We start from the raw sequence: 21,208 nt of genomic DNA, 5'->3' as shown, positions 1-21,208 counted from the left end.
ATCCCAAAATGCTTTGTGGTATGTTTGGCGAAATACGCAGAGCAGGCGCCCGAAGGACTCTATCAGTGTACTGTCCGCACTAGGTATTCATTTTTATTCTTCAACAAATCTGTCAGCACATCTCTGTTAAACTAGTGGTGAAAATAACAAAAACACAACGTTAAATTAGGCGACTGCAAAAATGAAATGCGAGTTAAAAGTAGGATCGGGGATGAACAAATTACGTAATGTGTCAGCTCTGTTTGAAATAAAATTAAGAGGACCATAATTAGGCTCAGGCAAGATATGAAGGTTAAAAACAAGGATTGTTTTGTAATTAACAGTTTTTCTGAGTTTAATTATAAAACGGAATCAGCTCAATTTGTTTAAAGGGACTTCACCTGATTAAAAATAAAACCTGAAAACTTCAAGCCCTACTTGTGTGTTCGGATTTACTTTTTTTCTTTAATACTTGTTATATTTCATTTATGTAACATGGACCTCTGTTAATATGGGGCATAACACATTATTTTAAAATAAAATACAGTGCGTGTTGGGATACTATCGTATTAATTTCCACGGTTCATTGCGCTGCTGGGAATTGTAACAACTATTCTAATGGTGTGTGGACGCAATAAGCCTGACTAACATGAAACGGTACAGTGAGGACGCTTTGAGCTGGATTAATTAGAGCGGTTTCAAGTACGGTTCTCGAAATCGGTTATGTAGTGTGGACAGGTAATGTCTAAGGCATATTAACGTTCCAGTTACTTAAAATAGCAACGTTTAAAACACGTATAACTAAATTATTGTTTTCTAAATCTGAGCTTTACTACAAATGTCCATTGAATGCAGTTGAACACAACCCTATTTGAACAATTCGATAAAGTTCAGTGGGTCCGTTGTTAGATGCGTGGCTAATAAAGGAAAGACCAGAAGACGTGAATTACAAAAGTAAGCTTTATAGTAAATGCTATGTTACCATAAAGAGTCCTTTAAAAGCAGGGGCATATCATTTGGGCTTGGATGATAAAGCAAAGAAGAAACTTCGCCGTTAATGTCAATATAAAATAAACAGCACTTGAGATACTGTAAAAAACTGGAGTTTTTATTTTATTTTAATTTTGTCACAAATACAAATGCAACGTAAAAATCTGTATCAATGATATGCATATATGTCAATTAATTTAGGCTAATTCAGGGGCGGTCCTAATAATATAGAAATACTTAACTCTGATTCCCTTTTTTTTTTTTTTTTTCAACCAGGTACATGTGTGTTATACAATCAGAGTTTAAAGGTTAACTTTTATCTAATTCTGTCCTTGCAAGTACTCAAATTTATTTGATTTGAGTACTTGCTAAGTCAGAATTAGATAAAAAGTTAATCTTTAAACTCTGATTAAAGCCTGATTGTATAGCACACTTAATAAATAGAAGCAAACTCAATGTCCAGAACAGGCGACAACTTTTGAACGTGTTTTGCAAGATGACCGAAGAGGAGCTTTATGTACAACACAGAGGCGTCTACGTGCCTATCGCGCTGCACCCTCTCGAAAGCTTGAAATATGCAGAGGAATTTACTGTTCGAGATGACGACATCTTCATAGGAACTTATCCAAAGTCTGGTAAGTTTAAACAAAGACACATATTCTTAAGGAATTATAAATGCACAACTTTTTTTTAAGCATTTAGGATAAGACTTTGTCCTCCATCTTTGAATCCTTGTCTGCGCAAAAGTGTCGCGTTACAATGTGTGTTTTTTTTAGTGATTTTCTTTATATAGTATATGTGCATTCCAATACTTTTTTGTTTAGTTAGACTGCTGTATAAAATAATAAAGCAACTGCAGCGTAGTATAACAAATAACAATTCCCTTTGAGATATTTTCACATATCCGATGGACCCGTGGAACTAATTAAATAGTAATGCCTAGTTATTGTTCAATCACTTAAAAAAAAAAAAAAAAAAAAAAATACAAAATGCTATATTTTCTTAAAACATACAGTAAAAAGTAAAATTTGTGTGTGTTTGAATGGCACAGGTACAACATGGATGCAGGAAATTGTGCCCCTCATAATGAGTGGAGGAGATCTGAAACCTGTACTGACTTTACCAAACTGGGACCGGGTGCCGTGGCTGGAGGAACACAGAGCCATAGAGCTGAAGCTGGAAGACAGACCTTCCCCCAGGATACTGGCCACACATTTCCACTACCCTATGATGCCAAAGTCATGGTTCAATTCTAAAGCAAAGGTATGGCAAAGCTTTACAACGGGACAACACACCCCCTCCCCTATCTGTTCTAAATGGTACAGTCCTAACCAAGTGCCAACCAAGGTTAATCCATTTTATTGTATCTTATTATCGCTAGCTATATTCTCAGAATTAATATAGAAATTATTTTAGTTCTTTGCTCATATTTTAGAATACTGGTATCTCAAAGACAATGAAATCCATGCAAATTATCTGCTGCTTCCAAGTAAATACACTAGTACTTCCTCATTCCAATGATCTAGAGCCCATGTGACCTACCATGATGGTTGCAGCTTTTCATTTATTGATACATTTCATATTTTACCTTTTTTTTTAGATGCTTTATGTAATGCGGAATCCGAAGGATGTTTTTACATCTTCCTATCACTATTATAAAATGGCAACATACCTGGTTGATCCAGGCACCTCTGATGAGTTTCTGATGAAATTTCTAAATGGAAAAGGTACAGTAAACTCCTTGTTACTTTAATATTAAAGCATAAAACCACACCATCAATACTTGCTGTCCTGCGCACTGTTGAAAATCATTGCAGATAATGGTTCTTTATTCAAGTAATTGTAATGAACAAAATCTTATTTCTTGTGCACTTCCGTTAGCTACACAGGTCTCAAATGTGCAGTTTTGAAAGAAACACATGATATCGTAAACCTGATAGCTTGTTTTCAAAAGAGACCTTAAAGAAAGGTCTCAGTTTGTATGTCTTATTCACAGGATATCTATTACACTCACTTCCTGGGTAATTTCACATTTTATAATAAAAAGACATGTTTACGATACCATACTATACAATTTTCTTAATTGGTCAACACAAACATTTTCTCCCGGTCTTTAGCCATTGATGATTTAAAGATACTCAGAAAACCTGCAGGATTGTGGCTCTCCAGGACCAGGGTTGGCCACACCTGATCTATAGTGTTATCTTTGAAATGGGTCCTTTTAAAGTACATATAGCTAATAAAATACTAAGAGTAAATCTTACCTATACAGTAATTTTTCTAGGTCTCACATTTTCCTGTATAATGGAGGCACAGGTTATTCTAAACATGTATATTATTTATTTACTATTTTCAAAACCATTAATTAACTAAATATATATTTCATTGACGTCCTTCTGGTTTATCCACACCTTTTCTGTTTTGTTAAATAGGGGTTTTGAATGAAATAAACTCTTTAATTGTTTTCTAATGCAGTGATGTTTGGCTCCTGGTTTGATCATGTGAAAGGATGGCTGAATGCAAAGGAAAAAGACCGCATTCTGTACTTGACATATGAAGAGATGATCATGGTCTGTATCTTGTACAGTAACGTTAGATAATTCAACTGACGTACAGCGATTACATTTAAATAGTTCTGCAAACCTGTACACAGTGTCAATTGATGTATTTCATGATGTTGAAACCCCCTTCATTTTGTTTATTAGAAATATTTCGCTAAGAAAAATAAGTCAACGGGAGTTTTGTCTTTCTCATTCTTTACATAAAATGCAGTTTATCAAGCAATACATGCTTTGGACTGCCTTCGAAAAATCAAAGCTTCTTTTTGTTATATATTTAAGTATAACTACAAGTGTACAAGATAGCAGTCTTCTGAACCGATTCGATCTGAGAGGCTAGGTTTTATTATTAGCAAGGGATTCTCCATACTTGTACAAGTTTCCCATAGAAAAAGCATAGCAAAGTGTAATAAAGAACAGTGAACGCATATTAAAAAACTATGGTAAACTACAGTTATTACAAAGTATAACCACAGGAAAATAGCAAAATTACAGCTAATATATATAGCTAATAAATGACCAATGTTAAGGTCATGTGCTTCTCTGAGTCTGACTTCAACCAAGTAATTTGGCGAGGCTGTGCTGTCAATGGGAGGTTTAGTGACATCCTTGTATATCAAAAGTGGACAGTGTTCTGTATATCGTAGGATATGAAGATTTAGAATCCTAATGAAAGTCAATTGTAGATAGATTTCACTCATAATATACACAGTGATTACTTACAGTATGCTAGCATATCCATTGTATATCCTATAACCTGGGTTAAATTGTACATTTCCCACTCCCCCAACATGATTTGAATACAAAGGGTAACAAAAAGGACACTTTTTAATCACTTTATTAATTTGCTCATTGCCATGTTCTGTAGGATTTGAAGGGATCCATTTCTAAGATATGCAGTTTCCTTGGCAAGTCTCTGAGTGAAGAGGTGATGGAGAGAATTGCAGATCACTGCACATTCAAGAACATGAAGCAAAACAAGATGTCCAATTACTCCCTGGTACCAAAGCAATTCATGGATACGTCAAAATCCGAGTTCCTGAGAAAAGGTATTTTGAGTATCATGGAAAGTCTTTTTGTATTTGAAGGAGGCGTCAGGACTGGATTATTATTATTTGTATTTCTATTTTAGACACTTTTCTTTATAGAAAGACTATCCTGTCCTAAATGGTATACCGCAGTCTGTTAAATACATTTCTTAATAGGAATTATTTTTCAGGTGTGTGTCCATTGATCCATCTCTCACACATTACATGGTGAACATGATAACATTAGGTTATTATCATAACCCTGGTTCCCTGAAATAGGAATATTAACCATTACAAAATGGGTGTTCCCCTTTAAGACACCCTAACCTGAAAATTTATACCAAAGACACTCATCAGAGGAGTGTGACGTAGTGCTGCTCCACCGCCGCGAGCATAAAGCCACTACTTACCCTGACACTCTGGCCGTTTTCCTTCGCGAACTGCGACCAAACACAGCAACTTTGAAGTTAATGATTAATATTCCTATTTCAAGTAGGGAATATTAACTATTACAAAATGGGTCAGTATACCCAAGCTGTCATAAGGACATGGAGCATACATAATAAACTACAAGGGATCTAATGTTCTGTCGTGAGGGTGGTCTGGGAAGCTGCCCTCAGTACTCTCGTGCCAAATCCAGGATTCTGCGGGTCTACGACATTCTGCCGATAGAACCTGGCAAACGTATGGGATTAAGCCCAAACCACTGCACTGCATATTTCCTGAATATATGGACCCTGGAACAAAGCCAATGAAGTCGCCTGACCCCTGGTGGAATGGCCGCTGAGCTTCTCGGGCAAGGGCAGATTGGCCAGTTCATATGCAGTCTGTATTGCACCTGTTAACCAATTGTAAGTCGCCCTGGATAAGGACGTCTGCTAAGAAATAAATAATAATAATAATAATCTGTCCACATAATACTCTAATGCCTGTACTGGGCAGAGTGTATGGAAAGCCTCCAGTTTCACTGACTGGTTAATGTGGAAAGCTGTGATTGTTTTCGGCAGAAAATCTGGGTTAATACGAAGTCATCACCACTGGATGGCTGCACTAAAACAGCAACAAGCTGCTACAGTAGGCACGCCCACAGTAGCTCCTCGGGTTTCAATACTTACCTTCCTGTAAGAAAAATGAAACGCAGTAGTAATACAACTGATAGCTAACACAAAGCGAAACACATGGTAAATAGTACTGTAATTTAATCGTTATTAACAATAATATTATAAACAATAATATTCTTAATATAACAAGTCAGCTGGTGTGCTAAGATCCCGGGAATGACGACAAGGGAGCTGCAGGATTCCCATGGCACACATACAAAAAAACAGAAACTCGGCAAGAAATAATCCAAATTATTTTAGCAATTCTGTAATAATTCTGCACTTTAAGCAATGCAAAAAAAAAAAAAAGAGCATGAAATACAGGAGGATATGCTTATCAACTCTCTGATGTTAATCAGGTTAGGCTGAAAAGGAAAATGCTGATATTGTCATGGTGAGTAATGACTTTATGCTGGTGGCGGCAGATAAGCACTACGTTACCCTTATCTGATGACTGTCTGGTATAAAGTTTTCAGGGTTGTGTCTTAAAGGGCAACACCCATTTTGTAATGGTTAATATTCCCTTGAAAGGGAACTGTCTTGCACTAATATTCACTAAACTTTTATCACACACTCCTAGTCTCCTATAGTCATTTTGGATTGCATTTGTCTATAATCTGATGTACTGTGTGGTTTAATACACCATTAACAGCAGCCTCTGTATGTGCTGCACTGTTTTAATGCTATAACAGTAGCAAAGCAGTAGGTTCCCTTTTCCATTAATTCTTTTCATTTGCTCTGTTTCAGGGATTTCTGGGGACTGGAAGAACCTTTTCACAGTAGCACAAGCAGAATTTTTTGACTCGGTTTACAAAGAGAAATTGAAAGACGTCGACTTCAAATTTATATGGGACAAAAACTGAAGCCATGATCAGCAGCAAAATGTCCAGATGGAGGCAGAGAATAAACAGACAAATGCAAGATGGCTGACATATTTTTAATAAACACACAACAATACCATATACATGTGACTCTGGCGCAGTGTGGGGTGTGACTGAGATTTGTAAGTAGATGTCCTGGTATTATTCAAACTGCAATACTAAAAACAATCTGTTGAATCCTCACACTACCTCCTGTACTACCATAAATCTTACAATTTGTAAAACCGAACAAATAAAAATGTAATGCTAATTTACTGGTTTTATTCATTTGTTTGCTAACAAATTAGCACAGGATTTTAAATGTTATTCCTGTTTTGTAATTAATGTTATAAGACCATTTGATTTCTGAATAAAGAGGGGAACAAGCACTCAAGATCTGATTCGGTTTCAGTGGAGACCGTCCTCAAGTCTTGATAGTGTTTTAAAAGCCAGTTTCTGTCAATGAACCACTTCCGAAACAGTCAAACAATTCACACCAGGTATTTTGTAAAGGTGTACCAGTTGTTGCTTGGTACCAGTTGTTGCTTTGGTGGCAGATATGACGCAGTTTGCTACTGTATGTTGAACTGGAATCAAAGGTGGTGTAAATGCTTTTGGTGTATTTAAATATCACTATCGTATAAAAAAAAAAAAAGTTATCTTAAACTATCATGAGATTTTGGGATGTGAGCTCTCTTTCACAACTCCGGTCAATTTATGCTATCTGTCAAATGTTACTACTTTGTGTACTGCACATGCCCAGATTTGTTTTCCTTGCTGACCAGACACTAAATGAACTCACCCACTTGTGCGTTCGTTGCCCCTTTAAAAATTGACCCAGCACACAGGAAATTGATTTTTAAGCGCTGGTGCGCTATTTTTAATAAACACCAAAATAAACAAAATACAAAATGAACACCTAGCTCTTATACAAGCACTAACTAAACATACAGGAACACCCTGACTACGAGTGGGACAGCTAAGCTGTTTCCCCACCAAACAGTAAACAAAACCCACAGGTTTAATCCAACACACTTTACCTCACGACTGCTGGGAAGCAGAGTACCTCTTTCTGCGTCCTCCTACTCAGCAGCCCTGAGCAAACTAGATGCCTCTCTTAAATACCCTGCACCTGGTACTAATTTAACAATTTAGCACATGTTTTTACTGCAGAGAGGTTTTAACCCCCTCCCTGCTGTCTCACAACACTCATCAAAACAGTACCCAAGTCTTTAGATATGAAAGGGTGTGTTTTTTAAACTTACATTTTATTTCACATGTAACTAATTCATTTTATATACACATACAGCTGCTGTTAACAAATGATAAAGTGTACTACAGAGGGAGTTTTTTAAATAAAAAAAGCAAAAGAAAATATGCACCTAGCTGCAATTTTTTTACATCGAAGGATAGCGTTTTCTCAAAAATAACCTCAAGTACACCTTTGTAAAATTGTTTTGCAAAGGTAGCATGCTTATTATTTGTTGTATTATTGGTAGGAAAGCTTGTGTGTACTGTGATCTGGAGAATTACTGAAGAGTCAACATCATATTTGCTGTGTTAAATGTATTTTAGAAGTAGTATATTTTATCCTGCAAAGTTTAAGAAAAAAGAGACAATGATTAATGTTATCTGTTGCGTATGTGTGATAGCTATATAAGGTATTTTAGAAGTACAGTAGAAGAACTTCAGAGTTACGAACACCACAGTTATGAACTGACCAGCCTACCGAACACCCAACCTTCAACCGCAAGTATGCAGTCACTCAACCATGAGTGCAATGCAACCACATAGGCACTCCTGTAAGCGGCATGCTGGTCACGAAAAAGGCAAAATTACTCTACCAACAAATACAGAAAGGTGAGGCAGATTTCAAAGCAAGTACTGGAAATTTTACTGGAACATTTTAGTTTCAAACAATGCACAGGGTTTTATTTTCAAGCCAAAGCAGGCAAGCTGCACGAATGCATTTTGTTTAAAACAAGCACAACGTTAACCCAGGTTTTCATGGACGTTTAAATCTGTGTTTTTGGTACAGTTACGATTTCAATGGTAACTTAAATATTGCCTTTTTTCCATTTATAGTACTGTTTAAAGACTTTAGAACCATAACAATATGAGTATTGCAATACTGTGCTGTATCCTTTTACATAGGCTAATGCTTATGCTTATATTAAGGAAGATTAAATAGCATTCCTTTCATAAGTAAAGAAGTGACAACATTTCATTTGATCAGAAACGGAATACAATGTAATCTTATTACACCTTGATCCATGTCTCAGTTTATACTGTTGACTCAAAAAAATTAACTCCAGTCAAGATCAGCAAAGAAATTAGCCTTCGTAAAAAGCATAGTTATCTAATTTAGATTGTCAGAAGATGCTTTCTCATGTTCATTGATTGCTAACAAAAAATGGAATAGGCAGGAAATTACATCATGTAATTAACACGTTTTTAACAGATTTATTTTCGTTTTAACTGATACCTGTCATCTTACAACATGTTCCGGGGGGGGGGGGATTTTTTAAAATCACATATAACTGTTACAGTTAGGGGCTACCAGCAATTCTAGACCTTTCATACTCTGTGCAGCTTCAGAACCCCGTGTTCCGGGCGGTTTTGTCTGTTTATTGCACGGAATGGGCAGTTAAAGGTCGGTTCGGTGGGTTTTTTCAATAGTGTTATGTTGATCTCACTTAGTTGTATTGTGTGTATAATTTTCGTCGTCTGCACCTTCGGAACCCAATGTGCCGGGAGCTTTTTGGTGTTAAAAAGAGGGTTCTGGGCCGGAACGGGTTAATGACAGCGTGTTATTAATCGGTTCTGATTTCTAAAATATTCTCCTCACGTGTGTGTAACTTTCTATGCTGTTTTTAAAGCAATTGAATTCATTAAAGTACCGTTTCGGGCCGTTCCGGCTCGTTCCGACTTTTACCTCATCCGAAACCCCCTCCCCCCCTTCACCAAGGCCCTACTTAGGGGCGTTGGGCACCGAGAAAATGCCCCCGCCCTCTCGGTGGGGCTGCTTGTTTGGCCTTGTTTTGAAAGGGAGTGTCCATTTTTTTCATGACACTCAGCAACACTGGGGCTGTCCTAAAAATATATATAGATTATATGTTATTTTACAACTAGTTACATCGTCATTAGATCTGAATACTTGCCAAGGTCAGAATTAGATTAAATAATAATAATAATAATAACAACAACATTACGTCTGTTTTCATACAGCACACATAAATAAAAGCACACATAAATAAGACACTTTTTTTTTTTTTTAACTTGTTTTGGAAGATGACTGAAGAGGAGTTGTATGTAGACTACAGAGGCTTGTACATACCTGCCGCGCTGTACTCTCCCGAAAGCCTGAAATATGCAGAGGAATTCAATGTTCGAGATGATGACATCTTTATAGGGACTTATCCAAAGTCTGGTAAGTTTAAACACAGACACAGATATATATATATATATATATATATATATATATATATATATATATATATATATATATATATATATATATATATATATTTTTTGACCACGTAGTAATAAAGACGAGGTATTTTAGTTAAAGCCGCGTATATTGCACTTAATATGAACCCACAATATACAGTACAAAACACTGCGATTTGTAAGTTTACAAAGTGCTTATGTTTTTAATTATTAGAATCAATGGAACCCTAATCAAAGTTAGGTGCAGTAAACTTAGCTCACACACTTGTCATTAAACTTTAATAGGCCATTTTATGAACAATAAAGTGAGGAAAATACAAAAATTATTTATTTATTTATGAAATATATGTGCAAACATTAATGTGTTTTACCTTTCAGTTCAGGGCGGTGAGCGTCGGACGTAGTAGTTTAGCATTCTAAATAGGTGTACTATACTGGGGCGAACCGGTTCTTTTGAAACCGGGTATCCAGTTCACCACATGGAAGTTGGTTATTCAAGAAAAACGAAAATATTAATAAAAAATCTGTATCAGCAGCATAACGGTACCCATATATTACCCGCTTGTTTTGCATCATTTACCCCCATAGACGCGTTGCTCACTAAATATCTAGGTATCACTAGATAGGTTATCGTCTCCTGTTTACAAAAACACTAAAGATTGTAATGTGCAAGCCGTACCCCATGAGCTCAGCACCCCAAAATGTAGCCCTTTATAACCAATACAGAGCGCATTGGGCACGTCTTTGGATGCTCCAACTTTATTTTGTATATTGCCGAGGTCGTTTCTTTACAATAGGCCTATTTGCCACAAGCACCGCCGACTATTGAGGCCCAGTGTTTATTAGACTATGTATGTAACATCACTAACATCTTCAATTTTACTTACACTAACATACAACCTTATGGCATTCACATAACTAAATTGCAACATTCCAGCAACGTCGTTAAAAGGTTGCGTCAGTGGGTTAAATAACAGTTTTATTTTATAACAAAATACCACTGTATTGTACACCCCAAAGTATAATGCGAAAGTAAACAAGGATATGCAAAACTTTAGAAAAGGAACACGCAGAAGAACGAATCTGCATTGAAAACCTGAATTGCATCTTCCACTGTTAATATTAATAAACATAATAAAATCCACTAAAAAAGACCACATCCAGTATAACGCGCATTGTATTAACCTAATAATCATACACGCGACGTTTAAAAAAGACCCGGCGATTACAGAAATAAAAAAAAATAAAAAAAAAAACATAATAACGGTACAGGAAAAGTAAAGGCATGTGTATATATATATATATATATATATATATATATATATATATATATATATATATATATATATATAAAAATTTAAAGGCAAGTTTAAAAATGTATGTTTTTAGACGGCTTTTAAAAATTTGAAACGTGTACTAAACTGTACATGTTTTTGACCCAGATGGCTTTCCATAAAATAGATCGCGTAATGTATCGCAGTACTACATCTAGTAATGTATTTGAAACATGTACTAAACTGTACACGTTTTTGACCAAGATGGCCTTCCATAAGCGACCAACACGAACTAATAATTTCAAAGTCAATGCAGTCAAATGGGAGTATCCACACCAGCAGCGCGCAATACGAGCGACGTCACTTTGAGAAAAACTTGCGTTGCACCTTTTAACAGAGCGAGGTGCCCTGTACATTGATTTGTTTGTTTTATTTTTAGAACGGGGTCTCCCCCTCCGCCCCTGTGCAAGTTATTGTTTTGTATTTATTTGTTGTATTTACATATGACGGCGAAGCTCCCTGTGTTTTGTCATTGTTTTGTATTTATTTAGAAATGTATTGACGGCGTAGCCGAATGTTTGTTTGTTTTTTGTATTGTTTAGTATTGTGGATGGGTAACCCCATCCACAGTGATTTAAAAACCTCGTGCAGAAGGTGGCCATCTCCTGAATTAAGTGATTAATTTGTTGCTAATCGGGAGATGGTCACCTGCATAAAACTAAAGCCTGCAGCTCGCTGCACTCAGGGTGGGTGTGTTAGGAGCGAGAGGAGCGAGAGAAACGAAACGAAACGAAACGAAACGAAACGAAACGAAACGAAACGAAACTTACATTAAATACAGGAACAGTGACAGCAATTACCCAGCCTGACCTGTGTTTTGTTTTATTTTGTGTTTGTGACTTATTTTTGTTTAACTGTTTTATTTTGCTCTGTGAGCACAGTCTTTTTGTTAAAACCTTTTATTTATTTTTGTATTTAAATAAATGGCGCACCACGTCTCTTTGTTTTGAGCTGCAGTAGGGCCTACTTATCTGGTGTCAGTGTTTTTCCCTTCCTGCTTCTGACCTGAGGACACCGCACAGCCACCCTGTCACACACCTGTTTCTATTTTATTTATTTTTTTGTCGCGCGACTGGAATGAAACTGACCAGTCAGAAGCAAGGTTAACACCCTTGACACAAGTCAAATACACACCTGAAAACACGTCACGTCTGAAAATAAGTTAATCATTTTATGTAGTACCAGTAGTCGTGGCTTGCAGGGGGTGCATTTAGCAGCACTGAGACATTTTCTTTCCGATTACGCAAGTTGCATAAAAATAGATTTATTAATAATAAAAAATAAACCAGACCATACATGCAGTCTATATATCCAGCATTCACACAACTTGAACATGTGACCATAATAACACGGATAATAATAATAATAATAATAATAATAATAATAATAATAATAATAATAATAGTGATTGTGTATGTTTAACAACAACAATGTAATAATAATAATAATAATAATAATAATAATAATGTTGCACTTTAAATAAAAAGGATTGATAAAAAGGATCAATAAAGGAATTTGTAAAGGAACAATGAAGGAATTTGTAAAGAAACACAATTGAGATTGCAATAAGTTGTATATATAAATGTATAACAATAAAATAATTTTGTTGAAAATATCAGTTTAACTATACTACTGTTGTCCAGCTGTTTTTTGACAGCTGCAGATGTACCAGGCTTCAAATCAGATGACTACTACTACAAGGCGTACTGGTACCTTGAAAAAAATCAATAAAACATACTACGGATACAACTGTACAATTACTACTAATATATGATAACAATAAACCTCTTTGATATATATGGGTGTTCAATAACTCTGATCTATAGATTTTACAAGTCCAACCTTTATTTTACAACGGAGTTGCCGGAGGTCAGGGTGGTAACCTTTTATCAAAACAAGCCCTATTTTGTAATGGGACAGCCCATCTCTAGTATGTCCAATAGGAATGCACGGGCGGGGTCATGTATTTATTTTCATTTGGATCGTTTCCAAGTCGCGTCTGGTGTGGATTGACATTTGGCGACTTTGCTCGCAGCTGTCACTCTCGTCCAGTGTAGATGCAACCCACCAAAGCGAAAATTCTGTATTGCTGCTCTGGCCGCTGTTTGTGAACACATAAACAAAGTGCGTTTTAAATTAAACCAGTTTTCATTTCTGAAAGAGCTGGGAAATTCAACTCACTCACAGCCTGATCGAGTATAAACAATATACCTGAGTGACCTGAAAAAAGAAACAAGGACCAGGGGTCACAAATGGAGATTAGATAAAGGGGCATTCAGAACAGAAAATAGGAAGCACTTTTTTACACAGAGAATTGTGAGGGTCTGGAACCAAATCCCCAGTAATGTTGTTGAAACTGACACCCTGGGATCCTTCAAGAAGCTGCTTGATGAGATTCTGGGATCAATAAGCTACTAACAACCAAACGAGTAAGATGGGCCGAATGGCCTCCTCTAGTTTGTAAGCTTTCTTATGTTCTTATATTTAGGCTTTTTTTTTTTAAATGTTCCTTTCAGCTTGACTGAAACACCACACTGAGCACTGTTGACAAAACGAGGACGTATGGTAAAAAAAATAAATAGTTTCTTTCTATCAGCCACTGCTAAACTTCATTCATGGGTCACATGACCTAGTGGTTCAAATGAACCGCATGAACCTTTGCTTCGTAACACTGTTTACTTCAGTTGGTTCACGTGGGTTCGAATCAGCTGAGGCTTCAGTCCCATCACTAGTCAACTGAATTTGTGTTTATACAAAGATAGAATTTATTGATTAGTGCATAGACAACTTAGTGCTTAGTAAAGAGCAAAAACATTTGGGTGCTTTTCAGGTTGCAAAATGAGGTCGTTAAGGAGATTTTGTCAATTTCATCGGTAAGGTACTTTTGAACATGCAGAACTTTCACTTAACGATGGAGAAATAATGCAGATTTTCCTGTTAGACTAATCTGATGTGAAATGTTATTCAATAGGTACGCTGTTTCTCGTGTATTTTACCATTATGAGGTGGAATATTTAAAACATCACATATAGGATATCAATCCCATCAAAAGGTACCTATATTTATTATTTATGAGCTCAAACATTGGTGGTGCTGGACTCGCATTCCGGAGTATTGCTTGAGCCCGGGCACCACGCCCACGGCATATACAACCCGGCGCCTATATGTATATAAGATGTCAGTCACTTGTTTTGAAGAAGTTGTTTTGGTGGGGCACATTATGGAACAGGTCACCTAAGTTAAATAACTGACCACAAATAAATAAATAAATAAATAAATAAATAAATACTAACACTGTGCCATACTATGAAACACCCACACAGCACTAATTGCTACACTATACTGAAGGCTATGTTTGTTTCTGGAATTGTTTTTCTTATTATCTTAGCAACCCCTACTTCTAAGCTACAAGTTGAAATGAATACAGTGTGCAGGCTCAAAGGGAGTGAAATAAACTACTGTAAAATAATGTACAGTTTCAAGAAAAACAAAGCGTCCACATGGTTACTGAAGAGGTGAACTCACTTTATTTACTTTATACAATGCATTGTGTGATAAGAAAAAGGTTTTGAAGAGGCATAGAACATGCAACGTACATGTATAAACATTGTCAGTCTCAGGATGTATCCTGCATACTGTATTTCACGCAGTGACATGACAGTATTTTACAAAGACATGCAAGGGGTCATTCTTAATATAATGGCCCTAAACAATTCTAAATTATGAAAACAATGTGGAAAGCAATGCACAGCAGGGTGTTCTCCAAAACATAGTCTGGCCGGCAGACCCCTGGTTTTATCATCCAGTGAGCTGCAATGTGATAAACTTGACAGAAAAGTGAGACAAACTATGCCACATTACACAACAAATACAGCACTACCTCAACACATTTTGGAATTCAGTAACACAAGATTACTTCAAAAAATGAATTGCTACAATGCCTTAAATGCCCACATTTTGCAAAGATTGATGGAAGCAAGATTTCAGCTAAATTATATTAAAGTAAAATATTAGAACAGTACAGTATGCAAAAAGTCTAAACGATAGCTGGTTGTCAACATACTGTGTGTTTGAATGGCACAGGTACAACATGGATGCAGGAAATGGTGCCTCTTATAATGAGTGGAGGAGATTTGAAACCTGTACTGACTATACCAAGCTGGGACCGGGTGCCATGGCTGGAGTTAAACAGAGCCATAGAACTGAAGCTGGAAGACAGACCTTCCCCCAGGATACTGGCCACACATTTCCAGTACCCTATGATGCCAAAGTCATGGTTCAATTCTAAAGCAAAGGTATGGCAAAGCTTTACAACGGGACAACACACCTCCTCCCCTAGCTATCTAAATGGTACAGTCCTCACATTTAAAGGAGTGCTAACCAAGGTTAATCAATTTTACTATATCTTATTAGCACTAGCTATATCAATTCTGTAGAAGTTATTTTGGTTCTTTGCTCATATTTTATATTTACATTTAGAATACTGGTATCTCAAAGACAGTGAAATGTATGAAAAGCGGCTTCTGGGGTAATAGAGGAATCGGATTAGGGACCTGCCAGTCCCCAGGGTTGTTTTGCATTAATGCTATGTGCCAGTGAGTCTGGGTTTGGGTTACAGCCAACTTTCCTCCCTAACCCAGCGGGAGAGGCCAATGCAGCTGAGATCGGTACCTTGGGATTCGATCCATGCTTACATGGCTCGCTCTGCCCTTTGAACACTGGAGATGATGGCAATACTGTAATTGATAGTACAATCAGTAACTTATTCAATAATTTCCTGAACTAGATCTGGATAGAGGATTAATTGGTTTAATAAAGTAGTTTACTTTACCCAAGTGAAATAAAAAAAAAAATCAGCCATATGGCTTCCTCTGCCTTTTAAAAATGTAAATGCTTTTAAATCTGACACAGGAATATGTCTCAAATGGAAACATGAGCTACATAAGCGAAGCACACTAGACACAAAACGTAATTACTTAGAATGTCATATGCACTCCATTGAATTTAAAAAACAATATATATATCTAAAGGAACAGAACTGAAGATGCTCACATCCTCATTTTAATAAACTGTCCTGCAGCTTTCTACTTTAAGAGGCTTGATCTCTGTAGAGTAAATTAAAAAGGATTTGAAGTTAATTATGCAGCTATGAACATCTTCATTCATAAAGATAAATATGAATGTGCAGTTTTCTGTATATTGTGGAATAAACGCAAAAGATTTCAGAAAGCTTGTAATAATCTGGTGGTGGTATATGGTGAACAGCATATCTTTGAGAAATGAAAAACCAATATGATATATTGAGCAGAAGTGGCTGCACAACTATGACAGCTGAAAGATTCAGTTTTTTTCCCCCCGCAGTTAATCCAAAGAGAAATACATGTCAGCATATTGATATGATTTTTTTTTTTTTACCTTTTTTTTTTTAGATGGTTTATGTAATGCGGAATCCGAAGGACGTTTTTACATCTTACTATCACTATTGTAGAATGGCAGCTTACCTGGTTGATCCAGGCACCTGTGATGAGCTTCTGATGAAATTTCTAAATGGAAAAGGTACAGTAAACTCCTTGTTACTTTAATATTAAAGCGTAAAACCACACCCTCAATACTTACTGTCCTGCGCACTGTTGAAAATCATTGCAGTTAATGGTTCTTTATTCAAGTAATTCTAATGAATAAAATCATTTATTTCATCTTATCTCTTGTGCACTTCTGTTAGCTACACAGGTCTCAAATGTGCAGTTTTGAAAGAAACACATGCTTTAGCAAACATGATATCTTGTTTTCAAAATAGACCTTAAAGAAAGGTCTCGGTTTGTATGTCTTATTCACAGGATATCTGTTACACACTCACCTCCTGGGTCATTTCACCTTTTATAGTAAAAATACATGTTTACTATACCATGAGTTTCTTTCCAAACTGGATATTTTAGACCCAAATAACAAATGATTTATTGAATTATTTTGTTAGTTACAATTACTTTAATGAACCGGGAGATGGTTTTTAGTGTTCTTTACACTAGATTTAATGTATCACTAGATGGCGCTGGCCCTTTAAAAACTCTTTGGCCGATGGTATATTTATAGTGGGCAACTTGAAAAGAAACAAATAGTGTTTGAGTCGTTTAAATTAGAACCACGTAGAATAATTACAAACAGGTACCAGGAAGCAGCAGCAATTTTACATCTATAGCAGGGGTGGCCAGCCAGGTCCTGGAGAGCCGCTGGGTCTTCTGGTTTTCATTCCACCTGAGTTCTCAATTACTTAACTGAACCAATTGTTTTCTTAATTGGTCAACACAAACATTTTCTCCCAGTATGTAGCCATTGATGATTTAGAAAACCTGCAGGATTGTGGCTCTCCAGGACCAGGGTTGGCCACCCCTGCTCTTTAGTGTTATCTTTGAAATATCTAACCTTCCAACTTGTAATAAACTCTTTAATTGTTTTCTAATGCAGTGTTGTTTGGCTCCTGGTTTGATCATGTGAAAGGATGGCTGAATGCAAAGGAAAAAGACCGCATTCTGTACTTGACATATGAAGAGATGATCATGGTCTGTATCTTGTACAGTAACGTTAGATAATTCAACTGACGTACAGCGATTACATTTAAATTTTCAATCTGAGAGTCCAGGTTTTATTACAAGCAATGGAATGTCTATGCTTATACAAGTTTCCCATAGAAAAAGCATAGCAAAGTGTAATAAAGAACAGTGAAAGCATATTAAAAAAACATGGCAAACCATGGTAAACTACAGTTATTGCAAAGTATAACCATGGTAAAATAGCAAAATTACAGCTAATATAAAGCTAATAAAATTACCAATTTTAAGGTCATGTGCTTCTCTGAGTCTGACTTCAACCAGTAATTTGGCGACGCTGTGCGTGTCAGTGGGAGCTTTGGTGACATCCCTGTATATCAAAAGTGGACAGTATACTGTATATTATTTATTTCTTAGCAGATGTCCTTATCCAGGGCAACTTACAATTGTTACAAGATATCACATTATTTTTACATACAATTACCCATTTATACAGTTGGGTTTTTACTGGAGCAATCTAGGTAAAGTATCTTGCTCAAGGGTACAGCAGCAGTGTCACCCATGTGGGATTGAGCCCACGACCCTCCGGTCAAGAGTCCAGAGCCCTAACCACTACTCCACACTGCTGCCCATATATTGTAGGATATGAAGATTTAGAATCGTAATGAAAGTCAATTGCAGATAGATTTCACCCATAATATGCACAGTGACTACTTACAATGTGCTAGCATATCCATTGTATATCCTATAACCTGGGTTAAATTGTACATTTCCCACTCCCCCAACATGATTTGAATACAAAACAAACAGGACACTTTTTAATCGCTTTATTAATTTGCTCACTGCCATGTTCTGTAGGATTTGAAGGGATCCATTTCTAAGATATGCAGTTTCCTTGGCAAGTCTCTGAGTGAAGAGGTGATGGAGAGAATTGCAGATCACTGCACATTCAAGAACATGAAGCAAAACAAGATGTCCAATTACTCCCTGGTACCAAAGCAATTCATGGATACGTCAAGATCCGAGTTCCTGAGAAAAGGTATTTTGAGTATCATGGAAAGTCTTTTTGTATTTGAAGGAGGCGTCAGGACTGGATTATTATTATTTGTATTTCTATTTTAGACACTTTTTTTTATAGAAAGACTATCCTGTCCTAAAAGGTATACCGCAGTCTGTTAAATACATTTCTTAATAGGAATTATTTTTCAGGTGTGTCCATTGATCCATCTTTCACACATTACATTGTGAACATAACTGTCTTGCACGAATATTCACTAAACTTTTATCATACACTCCTAGTCTCCTATAGACATTTCGGATTGCATAATCTGATGAACTCTCAATTTCATACAAACATTTTTAGCCTTGAGTGTTCTGTGTGGTTTAATACACCATTGACAGCAGCCTCTGTATGTGCTGCACTGTTTTAATGCTATAACAGTAGCAAAGCAGTAGGTTCCCTTTTCCATTAATTCTTTTCATTTGCTCTGTTTCAGGGATTTCTGGGGACTGGAAGAACTTTTTCACAGTAGCACAAGCAGAATTCTTTGACTCGGTTTACAAAGAGAAATTGAAAGACGTCGATTTCAAATTTATATGGGACAAAAACTGAAGCCATGATCAGCAGCAAAATGTCCAGATGGAGGCAGAGAATAAAACAGACAAATGCAAGATGGCTGACATATTTTTAATAAACACACAACAATACCATATACTTGTGACCCTGGCACAGTGTGTGGTGTGACTGTGAGATTTTTAAATAGGTGTCCTGGTATTATACAAACTGCAATACTAAAAACAAGCTGTTGGTTTATACTACCACATATCTTATTATTTGTAAAACCAAACAAATAAAAATGTGATGCCAATTTACTGGTTGTATTCATTTATTTGCACTGATTCGGTTTCAGAAGAATCCATCTTCTAGTGATAGTGTTTTAAAAGCCATTTTCTTATTGTAAATACAATTCAATTTCAACTACTTCCCATATAATTGTGAAGTATGGTAAGCCAAATTATCCTTTAGAGATATCTCAAATTGAATTACAGATAGCTTTAAATATTATTGAAACCATGTGGATTTTGCTAGCATGGTACGTCATTTAGAGATATCTTAAAATTAAAACATTTTAAAAGATATCTCTAAATCATTAGAAGATATCTCTAAATAACTTCCTGTTCATTTAGAGATATTATGTTTTGAATGGACTTGCTGAACATGAAGTTATTTAGCTATATCTCTAAATGAACAGGAAGTTATTTAGAGATATATCTAAATGATTTCGCACTCTCTGTGTGCAGCATTTTGTCAAAAGGGAATAACTGCAGCCTGTAGCTACTGTCTCAGTCGCTGTTCTGTAGAAGTGGGCGGGGCATTCATGTGTCAGAGCTGTGGATTCTTAGCCAATGAGACATGACCTTGAGTGTTGCCTTGTGCATCCTTGTCTGCCCAGGACTTGCTCAAGAGCAAAATGAACATGCAAGACAATTACTGACATTCTGTGTGGCACAAGGAAGCAAGAATGGGCAAGAATTCCTAGTTTATAATGTACATTCCATGGTCTATCTTGCATCTGATGCATATGAGTATGGGAACCTTGATAATTGCAGCGGTTTCCCATTTGAGAACCATCTACAGCAGCTGAAACATCTGGTTCGCATAGGGAAAAAATCCTCTTGCACAAATTGTAAAAAGACTAGGAGAGCTTGAGAGTTTTCAAACTACAATCACAACACAAGCGAAAAATTCAAGTTAAAAGGCCAAACAATACCTATGTCCTCAGTGACACTGCCTGCTGCGCAGTAACTGACATTACGCATGAAAAAGACGATGATACAACGACGCTCCTATGTAGAGTCTTTGAAAGGGTGGAACCTTATTTCACCCAGCCGTGTGACTCCCGCATTATAGGGTGTTACAAAGCTCATGTGAGAAATGCTCACATTAAGATTTGTTCTGCCAAGTATTGTTAGAAGGGCAATGATGATTGAAGAGGCGCAGGAGTCACAAGTTGTTTTATTTGCAATTCTTAATGCATTTTTTTTTAATATAAATTTAGTTGTTGCCAATTATTTTCTCCCAATTAGGAATCTGCAATTATTTTATTATGCTCAGCTCACTGCTACCACCCCTGCGCTAACTCCGGAGGGCGAAGACAAACACGCTGTCCTCCGAAGCGTGTGCCGTCAGCCGAGCACTTTTTTTCACACTGCGGACTCACCATGCAGCCCACCCAAGAGCTACAGAGTCGGAGGACACCGCAGCTCTCGGGCAGTTTACAGGCAAGCCCGCAGGCGCCCGGCCAGACTACAGGGGTAGCTGGTGCGTGGTGAGCCGAGGACACACTGGCCGACCTAACCCTCC

The 21,208-nt window shown here is 36.7% G+C and overlaps 2 protein-coding genes across 2 annotated transcripts; both read left to right on the top strand.

Annotated features, from left to right (window-relative positions):
• The first annotated feature begins 1,245 nt into the window (after positions 1-1,245).
• LOC117424650 (sulfotransferase 2B1-like) lies at positions 1,246-6,786 on the top strand. Its single transcript, XM_034041241.3, has 6 exons — positions 1,246-1,604; positions 2,021-2,232; positions 2,570-2,696; positions 3,445-3,539; positions 4,396-4,576; positions 6,403-6,786. The coding sequence occupies exons 1-6, from the start codon at positions 1,466-1,468 to the stop codon at positions 6,516-6,518; spliced, it is 870 nt and encodes a 289-aa protein (XP_033897132.2). The 5' UTR covers positions 1,246-1,465; the 3' UTR covers positions 6,519-6,786.
• Positions 6,787-9,552: 2,766 nt separating this feature from the next.
• Positions 9,553-19,712, top strand: LOC117424649 (sulfotransferase 2B1-like). Its single transcript, XM_034041240.3, has 6 exons — positions 9,553-9,945; positions 15,383-15,594; positions 16,729-16,855; positions 17,762-17,856; positions 18,703-18,883; positions 19,341-19,712. The coding sequence occupies exons 1-6, from the start codon at positions 9,807-9,809 to the stop codon at positions 19,454-19,456; spliced, it is 870 nt and encodes a 289-aa protein (XP_033897131.1). The 5' UTR covers positions 9,553-9,806; the 3' UTR covers positions 19,457-19,712.
• The last annotated feature ends 1,496 nt before the right edge of the window (positions 19,713-21,208 follow it).

The sequence above is a fragment of the Acipenser ruthenus genome, chromosome 19 (genome assembly GCF_902713425.1).
Source record: "Acipenser ruthenus chromosome 19, fAciRut3.2 maternal haplotype, whole genome shotgun sequence".
NCBI classification, from domain to species: domain Eukaryota; kingdom Metazoa; phylum Chordata; class Actinopteri; order Acipenseriformes; family Acipenseridae; genus Acipenser; species Acipenser ruthenus.
Note: the sequence above shows the minus strand (reverse complement) of the source record. Positions and strands in the feature narration are given on the sequence as shown.